Source organism: Prinia subflava, chromosome 5, assembly GCF_021018805.1.
Source record: "Prinia subflava isolate CZ2003 ecotype Zambia chromosome 5, Cam_Psub_1.2, whole genome shotgun sequence".
Taxonomy (NCBI): Eukaryota; Metazoa; Chordata; class Aves; order Passeriformes; family Cisticolidae; genus Prinia; species Prinia subflava.
Genome location: NC_086251.1, coordinates 49,184,022 through 49,204,232, shown reverse-complemented (window position 1 = coordinate 49,204,232; position 20,211 = coordinate 49,184,022). Strand labels below are relative to the sequence as shown.

General features: G+C 43.5%; 1 protein-coding gene, 1 long non-coding RNA gene and 1 other non-coding gene across 3 annotated transcripts; 2 read left to right on the top strand and 1 right to left on the bottom strand.

Annotated features, from left to right (window-relative positions):
* Nucleotides 1-2,657: 2,657 nt before the first annotated feature.
* Nucleotides 2,658-9,604, bottom strand: GLRX5 (glutaredoxin 5). The gene is made up of 2 exons (XM_063399299.1): nt 9,247-9,604; nt 2,658-3,427 (listed from the first exon to the last, which is right to left on the bottom strand). Exons 1-2 carry the CDS (start codon nt 9,545-9,547, stop codon nt 3,249-3,251), a joined length of 480 nt encoding a protein of 159 aa, XP_063255369.1. The 5' UTR covers nt 9,548-9,604; the 3' UTR covers nt 2,658-3,248.
* A 120-nt stretch (nt 9,605-9,724) lies between these two features.
* Nucleotides 9,725-15,059, top strand: LOC134551560 (uncharacterized). The gene is made up of 2 exons (XR_010080585.1): nt 9,725-10,848; nt 12,558-15,059. It is a non-coding gene; the product is annotated as an uncharacterized LOC134551560 (long non-coding RNA).
* Nucleotides 11,996-12,266, top strand: LOC134551777 (small Cajal body-specific RNA 13). Its single transcript, XR_010080677.1, has one exon. It is a non-coding gene; the product is annotated as a small Cajal body-specific RNA 13 (non-coding RNA).
* Nucleotides 15,060-20,211: the final 5,152 nt, after the last annotated feature.

Here is a 20,211-nt window from a genome sequence, read left to right as displayed (position 1 = left end):
TGGATCCAGCAGCATCTCACCAGAGGAGCAGCCAGCTGGAATTCCTGCCTGGCACAACACACAGGAACACCAAGAGCAGGAATGGGACTGGCAGCTCCACCTGACCTTGATCCATGGAAGCCCTGCAGGTGGGGGGTTCCTCACCTGCAACGCTCCTGCACAGCCCTGCCACCTGCCCTATCCTTACCACAGCAGAACCAGCTCCAGACCAGGCAGTTTTGCCCCTCTCTTCACCGAAGATGGCAAGGGCAGGTCCCCATTTTTGCTGTTGGCTGTCCTCAGCAACTTCAGTTGGCCTTCCCAAGGCATGCTCTTGGCCACCATCACCTCTTCAGTCTTCATTTTACGGCAGAGGAACCCACAAGAACAAGCAGCTGTAGCAGCTTCCCCCATCCCCTCCCTCACCTCTGACAAGCTGCTCCTCCTGGGGAGAAGAAAAAGTCACCCTTTCCTCCACAGAACCTGTCGCTTCCTCCTGAGCAAGGATTCCTCAAGGATCCTTCCAGCTGGCATCAGCCCCTCAGTACTGGCTCAGCACACTCACTAGTTGTCACACCATACTCCAGTACTATCTGTTGCCTTCTCCCATTGCCTAAGAGCATGAGAAAAGCAGGTGCAAATCTCTCCTCAAGGGAGGCATGAGTATTTTCCTGAAAAAAATCTGTTTATCTGTGGCATCCATCTGGGATTGGAAGCACATGTTCTCCTTTTACCTCTAGTTTGAGGGACAGCAGAGGATGATGAGCTGAGTGCACAATATTGCCCATCTTGTAAAATTATCCCATAGAACTTGGGGAAAGTACTCTCAATCAACAACAAAATAAAGCTCTTTGTAAGCATCTGAAGTTTACAAGTAGTGGTCTTTTTTTATTGCAGCTGGTTTAACATGATTATTTTTATAAATGTAGAACGGCTGCTCATGCACACATTGGCTGGAAATGTACGGCTTGCATGGGAATGCAGGCAGAAGTCCTAATTTCATTCCCCTCTGTGGCTTTGTCACACACACTTCATGGAATCACTGTTGCTTTTACTTGCTCAATAACATGTTCCAGTCAGGTAGAGATGGATATAAACACTACTATGTATGTTGTGCAAAGGTTTAATCAAGTAATTAAAAGCTAAAGAGGGAAAGAATGTAAAGAAAGTAGAGAAAGCAGAAAAACTTCCAGTTTTTAAAAGCAGGAACTCATGCTGGGAGGAAAATTTTGCTGCATAGAGGATAAAGACTACATGCTTAAATTCCCTTCATGTTAAACTGCTGGCAGGTATTACTGAAAAATATTCAGCTTGTGCAGAAAACTAGAGAACTATGAAACAGCAGATCTGGGGAATTATTTTTTTAATAGATTTATTTAGTAGTCAGACTAAGAGTTAACTATTGAAGCAGAAAATAATTAAATTTTCTTCATTACCTTCAATGAAGGGTACATTCACTTCAATGGGTTGACACAAATAACCACAGACCTTTGAAATTTCTTTTTCTAAACACTGTTTTACATTCAGAATGGCAAAAACTACTTGTGATTAGCCATAAGAAAGTACATTTAATCTGAATTCAAACGCTCAGAACTAACCTGCATCGATACTTTAAGCTTTGCATGATGTGATGTGGCACATGAACAGAAAAAATCTTGCACTCACACCTCCGTGCCTTACAGCCACAAGTGACTGTTCCAGGTGGAAGTCCCTCCTACACAGTGGTCACACAGTGACCTGCACAGACGTGCTGTGGTGACCAAGTGACACACACAACACACACCTCTATCTAATCCTGCTGACCCTGACTGCATTTCAACTATACAGCAAGCTTACTCTTATCACTTTGGCAAATCCTGTGCAGAATGTTCTAGTATAGTTTCTCCACTGCTTGCTCAAGTGGGCAGGAGAGACTTAGAACCAGAACTTGCATCAAATCTCTCCTGTCTACAGGTTCCAGTCCTGTTCTTGTCTTTCACTGACCATTTATAATTTCTTCTTTCTCCTACGCAGTAGAAAACATCTTAGGCTTCAAATCAAAAGTAGTAGCAGTTTCATCAGACATTTAAAATAAAGAGCAACTACTGTAGACAATCAACATAAAACAGTTTATTTCACATGCAGACTGGTTTATATTAATTAAACTGCCTTTAAAAATAGCTTGGTTAGCTTTTAACCTTAGCAGTATTGCCATAGAGCTGAAGCTACACTGCTTAATATATTTTTTTTTTATTTAGAGAAATGTGGTTAGGTAGGACTGAACACTTCAGAGGCTTCCCACAAATAAATATTTATCTATTCAGTAACCTCTCTGCTGCTCATCTTACCCACATGAACATTTAACCTGTAAATCCCATGTCTGAAGACTATACTCTCCTGAGCACGAGTCAGGAGAAAACACTTGGAAACACAACAAATATAAAAAGATAACAAGCAAATAATAGAAGATTACAGTAATAACTGAAGTATTCTCCTGTACTATTTCAAGCTAGAATACTGAAGCCTTAAACAATTCCCACATTTCAGCACTGACACAGAACTGCCATACACAAAGTATATAAGCAGGAGGAAAAGCTGTTTTGCAAGAGGTAGAAAAGGTTTTATAAAAAATTTAGGCACAATTCTTAGCAGTTTTAAAAGCCATCAGAAAGTTACAAAGTAATAATGACCACTATATATGTATTTGTACAAGCTCTGTTTATTTTTACCCTTTGGAATAAAAGTATAGTTCATGCACTCTCATATAGTCTTTTTTCTCCTATATTGTTGGAAAACTGTTTTTCTCCTATATTGTATGTGATTACAGTTTTTACAGGCTCTCACAAGTCTTATCACCAGGAGTTAAACAGAAAAACAGATGCACTATTACTTAACACTTTTTCAAGAGAAGCAAGGGAATGCAAATGCTGTTTGTGTAAGTTCATGTATCAAAGAACAGAGAATCACACACATAAAATCCATAAAAATATTATTAGTTCTTTTGGTTTACTCCCACCTCAATGAAGAAGAGCGCTTTTAGAAGTGAACTTTTTTAAACACAAATTTTCACAAACATTTGCTTTACAGTGCAGTGGTTATACTCGAATTTTCACAATACCCATAAATCAAAATACCAAGATCACTACATTTACCATGAGCTAAGAGACATTCACTTAGTGTCACTTCAAACAGATGCCTTTCTCGACCTAAAGTATGTAAGGCTTTATGGGTAACAAGTTCTTATCGAAGATTTGCTTTATTCCTGTCACAGCATTTTTTTTTTGCTCATTTTACTTTTTCTCTTGGTCTTTTTCTGCATCCAGAAGCGCTGAGCGGATTCCTAGTTTCTTCAGCTCTTCTACAAGATCTCCATTCTGATGCATCTGCAGGAGTATGTCACAGCCACCAACAAATTCACCATTGAGGTACACTTGTGGGATGGTAGGCCAGTTGGAGTAGTTTTTTATTCCTGAATAAGAAAAATAAAAATTATTAGAGGTTCCCCCTCCTCTCCTCATAGAATGATATTTTAAAAGGAATCCACTGCTTCCACCTGACTCTGCTACTGGCATTGGAATTTCCTTCCCATAAAGGCACAAAGATATCTATATAACAGGAGCACTATCAGAAGAAAAACTATGTTAGAGTCAGGTTTGTTTCTCACCCCAACTCAAAGATGTGGGTTGAAAGATATGGAGTCAGCTCCTATTGACTTCACGCAAGAACTGGAAAAACACTGCATATCTTTTTACTCCCAACAAGAGAACATGACTCTTTCAATCAATTACAGAAATGAGAAGTACTGAAAAATATTGAGAACTGATTACCTTCTGTTATATTTCCCAGAGGGACTTTAAAATATACTGAATTCATACAGTTACATTTATTCCTGCAATTTTAACTGCAAGACACATTTGCCCCTGTAGAGGCCTTATGAATTTCAAATTGCTTTATCTTTCAGTGCCAGACCTTACAGCACATGGGAGGGGCACAAAGGCTGAAGTGTCTTTAGAAGTACTCATTTAACAAAACACAGCTCAAGTTACAATTATGAAGTACACAATTAAAATTTAAAAGTATACTTCATAGAAGGCAAATGTAAGACCATCCAAAAATATAAATTGATCAGCTCATACACACTGAAGCCAGCTTGTACTTAGATATCACACAAAAAATTACACAGAATATTCTTTGTATCTAATTTACCACTTTTTAAATGACCCTTCTCACAAACCCATTATTTCTGTGGTAGAGGAAATAGCTAAAACCTACTGCTGCCTATTTTTATAATACCAGCATTTGATTAGATGACAAGTTTTGAATTCAACATTTTTATGTATTTTCCACAATGCAGTGGCTGGAATTTTTTCTGCCAAAGGCATGAAAGCCCATGAAGCAAACTTAAGCCTACAGAGGTACCTTTTGAGAACAGCAGAGCCCACTCACCTTGGAAGCCAGCCTCCCACCAGCAAATATTAGACCTGAGTAGCTGATGCCACAAGAGAACTTGTTTTTCCCTTAGAAAACATTTTAGTCTCTAGAGGCTAAAAAGGCAAAACCCAAAATACTCAAGGTTAAAAAATAACCATATAAGGAAATCATGCTTACTTTATTGGAACGTAAACCACTTTTTAAAATAAATATGTATAAGAGCAAAAATATAAAGTGGGATTGTTAATGTATAAAAGATGAAATATAGCTAATAATTACCATTAGCAAAATCCAACATGCTTAAAATATCCACTAAAATAATAGTAACCTAGAAAACAAGATTGTTGTGACTAAGTGTTCCTAACCATTACATATGTCAGCTAAGAGATTTTATTCTGACTTCAGATTTTGTGCATGGACAACCAATGTTTTGCAAGCCCAAACTAGAAAGTTTAGCATATAAATCAAGGCCAAAGGGAACCCATAACTAACTAACCTCCATCATCACTACTTGTAAGTTCTCCCTTAGTTTGCAGAACTTTTAAGGTTTGATGTCAACATGCCCTTAGCAAAATTCTTCTTAAATGCTCTTTGGCCTTTGAGTACTTAAAACTGCTTAAACTGTCCTAAATATCTTTTAACCCATCAAAGTTTCAATGAAAAACTGTGTTTCATGATTAAGACATGCCTAAGGATGACCCTGGTCAAAGAGCCACCGCAGATATGAAATAGGGCTCATTTTTCTTAAGATACTGCAATGCTAAACATGAATTGAGAACCAAGGGCTCTGCATAATAAACCTACTGCTAACAAGCATTCCAAGGTAATATTTACACTAATAATTCTTTCACAGAAATATTTTCTTCAAGGACCCAACTGCACACACATACAAACACTGATAGTACTTTGAAGGACCTATCCAGCTTCAGATAGAAATAAGAATCCCATCAAGCTCATTTGCTCTGTGTACTGCATTTCACGTGCTGGACAAGCTGCTTTCAGTGCCTCAGTGCCGGGGCTCTCCCAGGTCACGATCTGAATGCTCCCTGCACTGGTCAGCCCAGCCTCACCTCAGAGCAGCAGGCACTGCTGCAGTGGTGTTAAAGCAAGTTAGTCTGGGCAGCGCTTGCTGCACTCGGGATGCACATCTGTGATTATTCCTTTAGACATCCCAAGGGATCTCCAGCCCCTCCTCTGCAGACTGTTCCTTGCTGTACTTCAGAAGCTGCAGCGTCTGCTCTGAACTCCTGTTTACTTTGGAAAAACACTCACAGTCTGACAACTGTGGTGCCACATTTAGGGTAACTGTGAAACCAGGATCGGCACAAAGAGCTACTGGAACGGGCACCCAGCACACTCCAGACCCTCTCCCCAGCTCCAGTTACCAATTCTCAGCCTCTCTTGGCAGCATTAGCACTAATGAAGGATGGGCAACATCAAATAACTGACTCAAGCTACTCATTCCTACCACACTTGCTCCAGAAAAGCAACACATTTTCATAGACATACAGAATCATTAAGGTTGGAAAAGATCTCTAAGGTCATAGAACCCAACTGCTAACTGAGCACCACCATCATTTACCAGTAAACCACACTCCCAAGTGTCCACATGCCTGTTAAACACTTCCAGGAAGAGAGATTCCAGCACTTCCCTGTGCAGCCTAGCCCAAGACCTGAGTACCATTAGCACTGATACAAGCTTTACTGAGGGAAGGCTAGCCAAGGGTGGGAGAAAGGATCAAGAACGCCTGCTTGGCAGCATCCTATGCTCAGATAATGTAGAGACAACAGTGAAAATAATCTGAGGGTAAACACCCCAACAGTTTAAACCACCGATTTTCCACTATGTAATCCCAAACTTCTCTGCCTCAGTGACTGGAACCAGTCGTACACTGCCCATCAGCTGAGAGCTTAGAGAAACCTGAATTGCCATGGAGCCCTAGAGAGTGCCAAGGTCTCTCAAATCACCCTTGATAAGGAAGGATTTGTGTCAGGGAGGTGTATCTTCAGCTCAAGCTCAGATAGATCACATGAAGTACAAATAACTTTAGTTTCACACATCTGAGTTTTTAGGTAAAGAGGCAAGTAGGGGAGTTGTTCTAGCTTTACAGCCTGCCCTATTTTAGCACAGGTTACATTTCACCAATTGAAATATAACTAACTAAAAATAAGGTCCTTCAATAGATACAGGCAAGAAACCAACAGAAATCCAGACATGCCTGAATTCTCCAACAGCCTGCCCCTACTACAAATATATAAGCACATGTATATTCAGACACTGAAGCTGGGTTCAGGTGAACACAAAGCTGGTGGCCAGCTCTCACATAGCAATCTCCTTGCAGATCAGTCTTTTATTGATGTATTTGATGATGTACAGCTAAAGGTTCCACACCCCTCACCAACCCCCATGCCTGCAGGGCAGATTACGTTCACAGGGAGCCTAGGAGAGGCTAACATGCTGCCTATCTGTTTGGCACTTGAGAGCCTGGCCCTCAGGCAGTCACTGCTCAAATACAGCGGGCAACTCAGAGAACTACAACTTTGGGCAGCCCTGTCCTCTCCTCTGTCAGAGATTGCCACCCACAGAAGCAGGCACATCCTGGCTTTTTAAGGTGCAGTAGGCAATGCAGTGAAGCAGTACAAGAATTCTGCTGCCCTTGAGAACGGCTGTGTCGTTTCCCAACTCTTCAAAGTTCTGTTCTTGGTGCTGGCTCTGGCACTCAGCTCACAGTACAAACTGCTACTTCAACTTGCAGGCCCAGTGATCCAGTTAATAAATTGGGCTGGCCCTCTGCACAGCTGGACAGGTGCCAAAGCTGGTGCACCGAAAGGAACAGAACAAATTCTTTAAGCACCAGCAGGATATTGTGCAAAGGCACACCCCGTAACTGCATTCTGTGTAGCTTAGACACTGGAGGGCTGGATCAAGACACTAATTTCAATTTAAAGCTCAGGCAGCCAGGAGGGCAATAATCTCTCTCATTACCTAGCACAAGTCCCAGTTCATGTGGAGGAAAAATTTAAGTTACACAAAAGAAAATACTATTTATTCACATGGTCAGGTGCTCAGATACTGTAACTTATAAATGTGTTGCTCATTCAGAGGCTCACAAAAGCCCCCTCAAGCAAAAGTGAAATGCTGATGGTTCGATTCCAGGGTTTTGTTTCCGCTTTTTTAGTTTGTGAGTTGTGGGAAGAGATAAGAGTTTGTTCTAGTAAATTTTACTATTAATAAATTCAGATATGTAAACAAAGTTTAGAAAATTACCATGATTGGTTCACTTGCAAAGGAAGAGGAAAATTTACTTGAACAAAACCAACCTTCATTAACAAAAAATGTCATTACACAGAAATTCCAATATTCTAGTATAAGCTTTTATACCATACCAGCTATTATAGTTGTGAATTGAAAAGCAAACAAGGACTGGAAAAATCAGCATTTTAGCTAAGAGCTAATGAAAAACTGAGTCAGACACCAAAAAAAAGAGGAGAACAGAGTCACATGCCAGCATTACTGAAAATTTTAGTGTATTCTGGGCAAGAACTGTTAATGCCACACACCCACAAGACTAATTTCTATGTACTGGTATACATATTTTTTTGTTTTAAAACTTTCTCAAATAACCACATAGAACCTCAACAGTCAGCTCTGCACATGGAAGTGGGAAAGATGAAAAGCATTACCAGAACAGATTACATATCAGCTTTCCACAACTGGCAAAACAACCTTATATAGAACAGCTACTACCACTTGTGCAGTGATGGCGAAACTATTACAAAGTATTTCTTGTGCAAATGATTAGCATAAATTTGTACTTTATCAAGAGAATCCTTGCAGGCAGTACCAGCTAGGAATCAAGTAGTAGAAGTCCAAGCCATGAAATTCCACTATACTGTTCACAGGGAAGACAAAATTTGATATCAAAGTATTTCAGGGGTCTCTCTATCTCTGAACCCGGCAAAGCAGCGTGGCTCAAAGAGCCCGATCTCCAAACATCACCCTGCACGCACAGCTGTGCTCTGCTGATAACTCAGACCTCTTGAACACGGGGAGGGTCACAAAAGCCAAACCAGGGTGTTCGGGCAGCAACCTCAATGGCACATCTCTGTGATACACTTGTAATTCTACTAACACCCAAACAGAATCACAGAATTAATTGGGTTAGAAAAGACCTCTGAGATCATCCAGTCCAACCCATGACTGAACACCATCCTGTCACCTGGACCATGGCACTCACTATGTGCCATGTCCAGTCCCTCCTTAAACACCTCCAGGGCCAGGGAGTCCAACACGTCCCTGGGCAGCCCATCCCAACGCCTTCTCACCCTTCCTGTGAAGAAATTCCTCACAGTATACAACCTAAAGCTCCCCTGGCAGAATTAACGACTGTCCTCTCGTCCTGTCGCTTGTTGCCTGGGAGAAGAGGCCGATCCCCACCTGGCTACAACCTCCTTTCACAGAGTTGTAGAAAGCGGTAAGGTCACCCGTGCCCTGCACCATGGCACTCCTCCAGGTCTAACACCGCCGAACTCCCTCAGCCGCTCTCACAGGACATGCGCTCCAGACCCCTCCCCAGCTCCGCTGCCCTTCTCCCCATGCCTCGTTAAAAAAGAACAGAGCCCAACCCAGGTCGACAAAACAAAAAGAGGCAAGTTACATGTGGGACAAGCGGGCAGGGGCCGCTCCCACGGTGCCCGAGGTCAGGGGCGTTAAGACAAGCCCGACCTCCCGGCAGCTCCCGAGGGCCCTTCCCACAGGAACCGGCCCCGGCTCTGCCCGCACCAGGAGCCGGCTTGGGCTGCACAGGCCCCGGGGAGGCGGCACCCAGAGGTGACCCCGGCCCGCCCGGCGCTGACCTTGGCGGAGGTCGGGGTCCTGCAGCACGTCGTGAGCGCGGTAATCCTCCACGCCGTGCAGCCGCAGGATCTGCACCACGGCGTTGCTGAAGCCGCAGAGAGGCTGCGCCGGGCTGCCCTTCATGAACACCACCACCGGGTGCTCCCGCACCAGCCGCTCCACCGCCTCCCGCGACCCCGAGCCGCCGCCGCCCTCAGCCTCGCCGCCCTCCCCGGCCGCCTGGCTGAGCGGGCGCCCGGCCCGGCCCCGCAGAGCGGCGGCGGCCCCGATCCGCCATCCTGTCCGCAACGCCGCTCTCATCGCCCCGCCGCCAGCACCGCCGCACCGCGCCCGCACCGCCCGCCCATTGGCGCACGGCGTGACGGGCCGCCGGAGAGCTTCCTCCGCATAGGAGCAGGCAGCCGCCAATCAGCAACCACAGCCAATAGCGCTGCGACACAGCGAGACTTGTCCCGCCCAGCAGTACTGAAGTGGCTTCCCTTTCTTAGTGGAGAGAATGGAGCCGCTGCGGCTGCATTGGGAGAGGGATCTGTCAATCAAGTGTGGGTTGGCTAATCCCGCCTCCTCCGCGGGCGCGATTGGTCAGGCTGCCCCGGGGCGGGGCTTTTCTCGGGACGCTCGGGCGGGCAGTGGGCGATTGGCGTGAGGCTCCTTCCGCTTCCGGGCGGCGGCCGCACGCGTGTGGTGCCGCTGCTCCTCCTGCCGCGCCCGGCGCCATCCCCGGCATGGACGGGCCGCGCTTCCCCTCCCGCGGCCCCACCGTCAGCTCCGCGGGACGGCCGAGCAGCACGGCGGGGAGGCTTTGCCGGGGAGCCGCTGTGTGCTCAGCCTCTCCCTTCGGGCCTGGGGGCCCTCAAAGACCCCCGGGCCGTCCTGGCGCTGCCGGCCCCCTCGGGGGGGATCTGGATTTTATCCCGCCGGCCCTTTGGTGGTGCAGGCGGTTTGGTGGGCCGGGGCTGTCTGAGGGTCAAGGGAAATCCGTGGAGAAGGGGCGGATGGAGCCGGGTTGCGCTGGAGTGTGGCCGGCGGTGCGGGGTGAAGCCGCGGTGCTAAAGCGTGCCCGGGGCCGCGAGTGGCGGCGGGGAGGCCGCTCTCGGACCCGCAGCGCCGTTCACTCGGCGCCTTCTCGGAGGCTGCTTGTGGGCAGCTGGGTCTGTCTCCGTCCTGGCTTTGGCTGTGTCCGGCGACCGATTTAACTGCGTTCAGTTGCCCGGGTTTGGTTGATTTTTGTTGAGATAAAGCAGGCGGTTTGTCCCTGAGAAAGTAGCGGTGCTTTGCATGCTCGGGTTTGGTGCTGAGAGGGGAGACCCGAGTAGTTTGGCACAGCTTGACCTGTCACCCGAGCAGCTGGCAGGGGTGGCAGCGGGATGGGAAAATGGGACAAGATTGGGCTGGCTGGCCGCGCAAAAGGATGGTTCAGTCGGTGCTGGAGCAAGGGCAGAGCTGCCTAATGTTAGCCAGAGAAGTGCTGGATTTGGAACGTGTCCTGCAGACGGCCGCCCGTGCAGCCAGCTTTGCTTGCTCTCCTGGGCAGATGCCGTACTCTTTCCAAGAAATTGGCGCAGACCGTGGCAGTCTCCTAAAGCATCAGGGCCTGTCATGTAAGTAGAAGAAAACGTTGAATGGTTTTTCCTCTTTATTAAAATACAGTCTCTCACAAATAACAAGTCACAGTGTATTGTGAGTACTAATTTATATTGCAGCTGTAGCATCTGGATTTTCAGTGTATTAATGACCATGAGTCTTATCTACATTTGTAAGGAAAAGAACTTTTACCATCCAGTTCTGTTCTTGTGAGAGTTTTGCGAACAAGACCAGCTTGTTTTCAGCATTCAGAAGAGTGCTTGCCTAGTTCTTGTTTTTTGTGGAATCCAGATGATGCTTGAGTGGCAACTTTGTTTTTTGAGTGACAACTTTGTTTTAATTTTTTTGAAGCCACCCTCAGGGTCACTTCTGTTGCCTTTTATTTAAATGTATTAAGAACAGATTCCGAAGGGAATTGTTGCAAACTTGCCCTTTGTCATCCATGTGAAGAGGTTATGAATAAGTACAGAGTTGCTGCAGTATTTAAAAGCAGATTTATTTATGAGGAAATACTTTCTATGTTTAATATGAAGGCAAAGTTCATATGTTATGTTGTTGATGAACACCATGTATTTTGTGAGTTGGTGTGTTTTGCATTCAACAAAACATCACGAGCCAGGCTCAGCCATGGTGATCAAGACACAGAGGAGTGTTTGCTTCCTGTGGTTAATATGTTGTGATTAACATGGTGAAGATTGTGCAGTATGAAAAAAAGTCCTGTTCATGCTAGATGGAACTGCAGTAACTTACACAGAGCAAAAGTATGTTTTCATATTTATTGGATACTGTTTCAATATACAAAGACATAACAAGTGTTAAATGTAATATTCCAAATGGCCTCTTTTGTCATTTTAATCAAGTATAAAGACTCCTGCCACTTTTAGATCCTGGAGAGTCAAGGTCGAATTAAATAAAAATTGATTGACAAGAAAGATATCTTTTTATTCTTAAAGACAACTAAGTGTTTTCTTTCAACGAAAAATTGGGCTATGAACAGAACACTGTGTTATTTACCTTTCTAAATTTTGTCCTAGCTATTTCTACAAAGGGATGGTTCATTAAAAATAAATTACATAAAGACATCAGACTCAAGTGTAAAAAACCCTTGTGAGGATATATTCTTTCAGAAGTCATGTAACCACAGCTTTAACGCAGCAGTTTAATGCTCTGTAGTCCAAGAGGTGCCCTTGGTTGTTGGTACCCTGGGCACACCAGGCTTGCAGAGAGAGCAGCAGGTGAGGAAGCCGAGGCATGGCTGGCAGAGCGCAGCAGCCACATGCGCAATATTCCTCCCACAGTTGCCACTCTGTTGCCACGGAGATAATGACTTTCCCGTGTCATTATTGATCTACCAACAGGGAGAGCAATTTCGCAGTCTGATATTGTTCAGTAAATAGAGCAACGTCTGCTGAACACTGAAGAAACTGCTATAAAATGCTGGAAAGCTTCTCAGAAGTCTTGTGTACTAGGTTAAATAGAAGTACTGAATTTTACTTACTGTCGTTTTATGAGATATTAAGCTTAACAGAATGCTCTTTAATAAAATATTTAGTATGGTTAAATGTTTTTGGATTATGCAATAGACAGCACTCAATTAGAGGATAAATGCTTTTACCTGCTGATAAGACTTAGAACAATTAGCCCTTGTACACTCTAGAAACAGATATAATTATGTCACCAGGTCCCATCTTCTATTAGTCTAAGTGAAACTTCTTGTATTTTCCAGATAATGATTTAAATCATCTCTTCAGAAGAAATATTAATGGGATTCCCATGAGACTTCTGACATTTTGCTGATGTTCCTGTTAGAAGACCTATCACCTTGTTTTGAGAACACTAATAAAAGCACCAGTATTCAAACTGCAGGGCTTAAATGCTCACAGTCAGTCATAAACTGAGTTAACTTCAGGCATTCTGCTGCAGAACAGAATTATGGTCTATAAATTTGTGGTTTATTCTCACATGGAGGTGGACATCCAAGAATGATACTGTCAGCCGAAAAGGTTTTTATTTGTTTTTAAAAAGGGGAGGGCTAAGGTAGCTAATGAGAAAGAAAAGCCTCATTTCAGCTTATCAGAACAGGACACATCTTCATGTTCAAGTTGGATATCTCTGTCATTCTGAGTTGTGATAGTAACTGAAAATGAAGTCCCTTGTTGTGCCCTAACAATTGAGCTCTATTTAGATGGGGGTTTTTTTTTGTTTGTTTATTGAAGTTTTTAAGTGGGATAGCTTGAGCTTCAGCTGTCTTTCATGCCAGGTAAATAATCTCAGTGTACCATCACAGTAACATCTGGCAGCACCAACATAGCCTCAGTTTTCAGAGCATTGTGAATGCTTAAAATGTACTTTAAATTCTGGGCTGCCTAAATTGTGAACACTGAAAACACATCTATGAAAAGTTCCTGGTTATTTTGGAAATACACTAGTTTTAAAAAGTTGTGCAACAAACAGCAGAAACATAGAAATGCTGTGGGGGTTTTACAGGGAAATAGACATTTTGGAATCTGAACTGTACCTAATTTCCTATTTTGGATCTAACTTGGAGATCTATAAGCAAGTTTGTTTCTGAACTGCATAGGTAATTAAATAGTATCCATGGATTTATGGCATATTCGTAAGAGGGTGTTTGCGTTAGCCTTGAAATACAGCAGTCCATTTCATAAATGAGAGGGGTGAAGAATATTTACAAAATGACCTGTGTCAATTTACCTCGTGGGGATAAACATGACCAAAGGCAGTTTTTTTGATTTAAACCATGTAAAGATACCTTTGGTAGAGAGGAGTCATGGTAATCATCCAAGGAGAAATGTTTGGGCCCCACATTTAACAAACAGAATGGAAGGTCAAGTTCAGGCTTTAATGTGGACCTTTAAATATGGCAGTTGTTAGACTCGATTTACTTCTTAATGACACTGATATCACTGTGTGCCTCTTTTCACTGAGCTTTGTGAGTTGTGACACTGTCCTGAAGCAAGGACAAGCAGAAACAATTTTGCAGTCTGATATTGTTTAGCAAATAGAGTAACATCTGCTGAACACTGAAAAAACTGCTAATATGACCTCTGTAACAGAGGAGCAGATTTATTCTTTGGGATAACCAAGCTGCTTGCAACTGTTCTGGCATATGAAAATCTGTTATATCCTTGTTTCTGATTTGCAGATGGTAGTGGGTTTTGAGTCTTTCAGTATTATGGAGGAAGCACAATTTTATGTACATCTGTTTCCATGCAGAACTGAGAAATATCAGCTCTAATGAGAGCACTTCTTGCCTCTTTTCATCCAGGAGTTAGGAGTGCTAAATTCTTTGATGGGCCTTAGAAAAAGACTGGGCAAGCTCAAGAAAAAAATTGATCTGCCAGATATAAAGACATCATTATGGTATCAAGTCCTGAACCATAGAAGGCTTGGCAGTGGCATTGTAACTATATGCATGTCCTATTCTTTGCTTCCTGTATGCTCACTTTTTTCCAGTGTCACAGAAACAGTCTTGGTCTCTCGTATGGCAAGTTGTACAATTGTAATTTACTTGAAGTGCTGGAAGTGTCTTGGTCTTTAGTAAGGCTGGGAAAACCCCAGGGCACTCACTGCCTGTAAGAAGGATTCTTGAGCCCCAGTTAAGGTCTGCTGGCACGCTCTGTCACGGCAGCGGTGACAGGGGTGCTTTCATTGGCTCAGTTTATTTTAAAACCGTGCAGGTGCAGTGAGGCACAAGAGCATCTGTGATTATTCTGTGTGTCGTGACCACGAGGGGGCCCTGGCAGCTTGGTCTGGGTGAGTCTGGAGTTACACACTGTGCTACAGGGGCAGGGGTGATTGCTTGATGCCTCCCTCTTGGGAGGTTTACATCCCTCTTGTTCAGCACTTCTGAATTACCTTACCTCTCATATATATATATATATATATATATATATATTTAATTACAGTATTTTGCAGTGTAATTTTGAGGAATGCATCTCGTTACAAAAACTCAAATCAGCTTTAATAAATAGCACTGGCCATTTGATTTCCTTTGTGGCAGAAGACAGTACCAAGCATGTCATCTCATGTGAGTTTCATCTGTATGAGCTATTTCCTCAAGTAAAAATTCAAGAGTTTTGCAGACATCACTGTATTTGTAAAGTAGAAGGAACTGGTATGAACAATCTTAATTATAGGCTTTTTTGTATATCTTAGAGTTTTTAACCTTGGTACTACAATACTTAAATAAAGATTTTCTTTCTCTGCACACCCTTTAGTCTTTCATTGTTTTCTAGGAATGTGTGTTTGTGAAATCAGCAGGTGCTTTGACCTTGCTGTGCTTTAAATCCCTGCCTGCTGACCACAGATATTGATGTCATGTGTATGTTAGAAGTGTCCATGAGTACAGTAGGACTATATTTTATCACTTGGTCTGCAGAGTTTTTATGTCATGTGATGAAAATCAGACCCAAACATGTAGCAGAAACTTAAAATGAGAGAGGAGGAGTGGGTGTGTTGGGCATACTTGCATTTGTAATGTGTACACTCAAAGATGAACAAAGTATCTTTTGTGGGAGGTAAAAAACGCAAATTCTTAAAGGGCAGCCCAGAAACGTGATTTTTTAGATTGCTGCAGTTAATTAAAAGGAAAAATCTGTAAAACCAGAAATAACAATATTCAGATGGCTTGGTTTTGTTTTTTGGGGTTTTTTTTGGGGTTTTTTGGGTTTGTTTTTGTTTTTTGACGTTCTAAAAGGTTTTTACTCTGTTTTTGAAGTATGAAAATGTGTATATTTTGAAAACCTGACTTTTCAAAGAATATTTCCAAATGCTCCGTATAGATACAGTGATTTTTCATTACTCTCACTGTGCACATGCAGTGGTTTTATTGCTCATAACTCCCATCACACAAACAGGTTTTATGGGGGGATGATTATTAACTATGCGCTTTAGAGGGCAAGCAGTTCTTTCACAGAACAGGCAGCTTCTCCACAAATGCAGGCATATGCATCTTTCCAAAATTTCCTTTAAAATAATTGCATGCTTTCTAATGCTCCCCTTTAAGTTAATTTCTTGCTATTCACTTACTGAAGTTTCCATCCTGCAGTACTTTGTTTCCTCTTAAGTTCGTAGTAGCTTCCCTTGCTAACATCCACCGCAGCTGAGATTGCTCCCCAGCCTCAACGTAGCTAGTAACTTGCAGGATAAAGAACTTGGCCCTGAAAGTTGTGTGTCATTTAATTGTGGCAGTTCTTGGGCTTGTATAAAGGCCTGCTTTATAATCAGCTTGACTTCATTTTAAACAGACAAACAAAAGCATTTTTAGCCTGGGAAAAAGCTCTGCGTTTCAGAACAATCCATTTCCTTGTCGCGGTGATGCTCAGATCACTCTGAATCATCCTTGGACTCCATTTCTTATCAGTAGCCCTTTTGCTCTTTGTTCAGATGCTATTTTTCCATCCTTGCTAGTCCTGGGAGACAGGAGGAGACAGAAGTATACCCTCACAGCTGCTTTCTGTCACTGTACTTAACTTTGAGACAATTAGAGTAAGTAGATGAGTGCTCTGTTTTGGTTTCATGCTTAACTGCTGTGGTGAGTGATTTGAGGTCTGTGTGCCATGGAGGGCAGAAAGTAAAACTAAAGACTTCCTAGGCTGGCAATCTTTTAAACACTGGCATACAACAGTTGTTTGGTGCAGCATGCGTTTCCCAACCATTACAAGACTAGATCTAAACAAATTGTTCTACAAAGCTGTCATGTCTAGGAAAAAGGGAGATTAATAAAGGTGAAAGTGTAGCTCCAGACGGCCGAGTCCCAGGGAAATCGGTATAACAAAACTGTATTTGTGGTGGGAAGGGAAGCAGGGAATAATTTTAATTATGGAATGTCATCTATCAACAGTTGTCTTGGCTCTCTATTCGCAGGACTTCAGAGAGTATTTTCTTAAACTAGTTGTTAGCAACTTCAGTAATTTAAAAAAAAAATCCAAAACATTTGTGGAGAGTAGTAAGGAAGAAAACCTAATCCAGTGGAATTGGACACAGGATTTGGCTTCAAATCCTGATTTTCATGGAATCTTGGCTTCCCCTGGCTCATTTGCTGAGTGCCAATGGGGGTACTTGCTGTTAATTACGAAAGTTAGCACTGCATCCTTCTAAACCTAGAGCCTTCCATTTTGCTGCTGTTTCCTTCACACTCTCAGAGCACATCAAAGAGGCCCCTTTTGGGTACTGGAAGGTGCTATAAGTTCTCCCTGGAGCCTTCTCTTCTGATATGATCCTGCCTGTGTGTTGCTCAGTAAACTACAGTATGTGGCACCTGGCTGTGAGACTAATTGAACAGGACTGGACTTGTAGGCCAGCAGTGAGAGTTCATTGGATGTGACCATACTTAGAGTGTATCACACCATTTGTGAGTTTGAAAATCTGGTAGTTCTTATTGAACATAAATGGAATTACAGTGTCTGATTTGCCCTGCATTTCTGTCCTTAGTGTTGAATTTGCTCTCACTCAGAATAAGTCCAGCTTTCCCCAGCCCCTGTTGATAGCTGAGGCGAGTTGGGATGAAAGGGGTGTTATTTTTCTGCCAACCTTAATGCAACAAAAACATTGGCTGTACTGTTAAAGTGACAGGGTGTCAGAAGTGATCCAGTAGCACATAGTCCCACTTCCCTGTGGAGGTAGTCAGTCTGTGCTCAGGTATGGAGCCAAATTAGACAGAAGGTAGAGTCTAGCATATGCAGCAGAGAGAATGTGAAATGCTGGGTTTAAGTCCTTGTGGTCTCTGGGTGAATAAAAGACAGGAAGTTAGCCTGGTTTGCCAGTGTGGTTCTTGGCCTAGTGCTCCTCAGGATATGTTGCTTTGGCATCAGCATTTAGTTTATAGTTCTTGATTCCTCACTGAGGAGAGAGTTCTTGGGTAGCAGCTCGCCCCACCACCCACAAAAGCTCTCTGTCGAGCAATGTGCAACGTTTAGTAGCTATAGAACAGCACAAACCACCAAGAAACTCCAATATTGAAACCTGTCATGGTAAAGACATGTCACTGGTAAGCTGCACAGAAATGTTACTCTGCCAACAAATGCTGTCCCTCCCACTCTGACTACTATGTGACTCATTATTTGAAAAACAATTTTGTATTACTGTACCCAAGCAAACATAAAGAAAAACATCCTAATATCTTGTAGTACTAGTTTGTCATCAGTTGTGAGCATGAATAATGGGTGTGTTATGCTAATGAGAGAGAGCAGCTCCCCTGCAGCATTTTAAGTGGTTCTCTGATACCCTGCAGACATCGTGCAGGCCCTCCTGTGTAGTAAACCATGCCAACACCATTGTTACACTTGTAGGATTTGGTGCTTTCCACCCAGTCTCTTGGGCATTCTGCTCATCACAGGAAATGCCTGAAAATGCTGTATATTCGCTTACAAAATACTTGTGGTTTGGTTTATAGGCTGGGCTAACTGCTTCTAAAAATATATTCCTTTCTTCCGAAGAAAGAGAGCTAGGGCTGCAATTCTTTCCTTTTTAGAAGCCCCTCCACCCTTCCGCACTGCTTGCAGTCATTCTAACATCTCCTTTGTCATTTAGGTGTGGTTTGTGGGCAGCTTTTTATTGTTTGGGTAATGCACTGAATGCTCATTTACTTAATGCCTGCTGTTTGCCTATGTGTAGGGATTTTTCTAACTCAGCATGTACAAGCTGTTTGAGGGTGTAAAACTAGAGCCATGAAAGCCTCCACATGGGGAAATGCAGAAGAGGAGCTTCATTCAAGCAATTTTTAGATATAATGATGTATTGTCCCCCACCAGCAAGCTTTCTGAATACAGGGTTTTAAAAGGTCTAGGTATGCAGAGTAATTTCCTGGGGGGTGGTTTCCTAAGGAATTAATCACGGTCAGTAACAGTAGTTCCTCTACTGTCCATGATAACTGAGCCCACTTTCTTAAGGCAAATTCACAAGTAAGATTTTATATTCTCTGTCATCTACCTATTATAAACACATTCCTTCAGAGTGCAACCCTTTTGGATTGTATCCATTTCCTCACACTATTCCAAAGGTCACAGAGAGATAGCTCTGAATTACCAAGGGCAAGGGCAGTTGCGTAGGCATAGATTCAATTTTACACACTGTCTTTATGAACTTCTTCCAAGTAAATAGTCTGTCAAAACCAAACTTGCAAATAAATGATTTCCCAAGTTCTATGAAAGAAACATCTAAGAGCTAACTTTGCCCAGAAACACGAGATTAGAGCATTCAGTTGCCCTCTCAGTGGCAATTTGAAAGGTCATAGTCACTCTAAATTGTACCACTACAGTGTGCACTCTGGGCAGTCAAAGCTTCAAGGTCAGAACCAGCTGTAAAGTGCACTCCTTACCATAAAGTTCTGAGAAAATTTCCTGTGACCTTTTCCACTGCTGGTGAGGGGTAGGGATTCCTGATGCTTTGGGAGCAATATAACTACAGAGCTATTCCAGTTAAGAGTGTGTTGGCACATGGATGGCAGATCACCTGGCTGGCTGTGGGCAGAAGCGAGCCCATGGTGGCCCAGAGAACACTGCCGGTGTCTGAGCCAACCCCCCGGCCTCAGAGAGCTGTCATCCCCCGCTGCTCACAGAACTGGGGAGCTCACTCTTCCTTCGCTTTTGAACTAGGTATCTACAGGCTCTTGGCCACGGAACTGTTATGTGTAATCAGAGGTTTTTATCGCAAATAGCCCATTTTTCTGTTCGTTAGGCAGATGAACCGCCCAACTTCCCAGCAGCAGAGGGCAGCAATATAAGCCCTGCCAAAGAGGACGGTTTAGTGCTTTATGAAATGCAAGCTTTTCACATGCTCATTCAGTTTGTTTACATTATTGTTCAAATACGAAGAAGCTGTTCATTCTTTCCTCCTTCTCTCCCGGTGGCTCAGCACACAGGCCTTCATATGATTACAACTTTCTGATGCTGCAGATGGAGCACAACATGCTAATGACTCTGGCTTCTCTCGCTGGGCTACAGAACCGACGCCGTGGCTGGCAACGCACCTCCACTGCATCTCCTTTTGCTTCTGATTTTTTTTCCATAACCGAGCACATGCAGTAGACTTTGTGCCTGAGTCAGTACTACAATGGAAAGAGGTTTTGTCTCCTTGTTTTTCATTGATTTTTTTTTTCCCCAAAATATCACTTCATGCATCCAGATGAATTCCTGTTGGCACTGCCAGCAGTGGTGAGCTGATGCTGTTTGATGCACGTGTAACTGCTGAGATGCAGGCTGCCTGCCTGCTGCCCATTCAAAAGAAGCACTAAGAGACTTTCCCCACGTGTTGACACGGATCGCCGGAGCTACCGGCACGTGCAAGGCTCGCCCGGGGCTTGTCGCCTGTCGCCTGGCGTTCGGTGACTCCCAGAGCTCCGAGTCCCCCAGAACACGATA

Excerpts from the sequence above, each read along its gene's own strand:
- GLRX5 (XM_063399299.1), bottom strand. The coding sequence starts at position 9,547 with ATGAGAGCGGCGTTGCGGACAGGATGGCGGATCGGGGCCGCCGCCGCT. Across the intron at positions 3,428-9,246 it reads GGACCCCGACCTCCGCCAAG|GAATAAAAAACTACTCCAAC; the intron begins GTCAGCGCCGGG and ends TTTCTTATTCAG.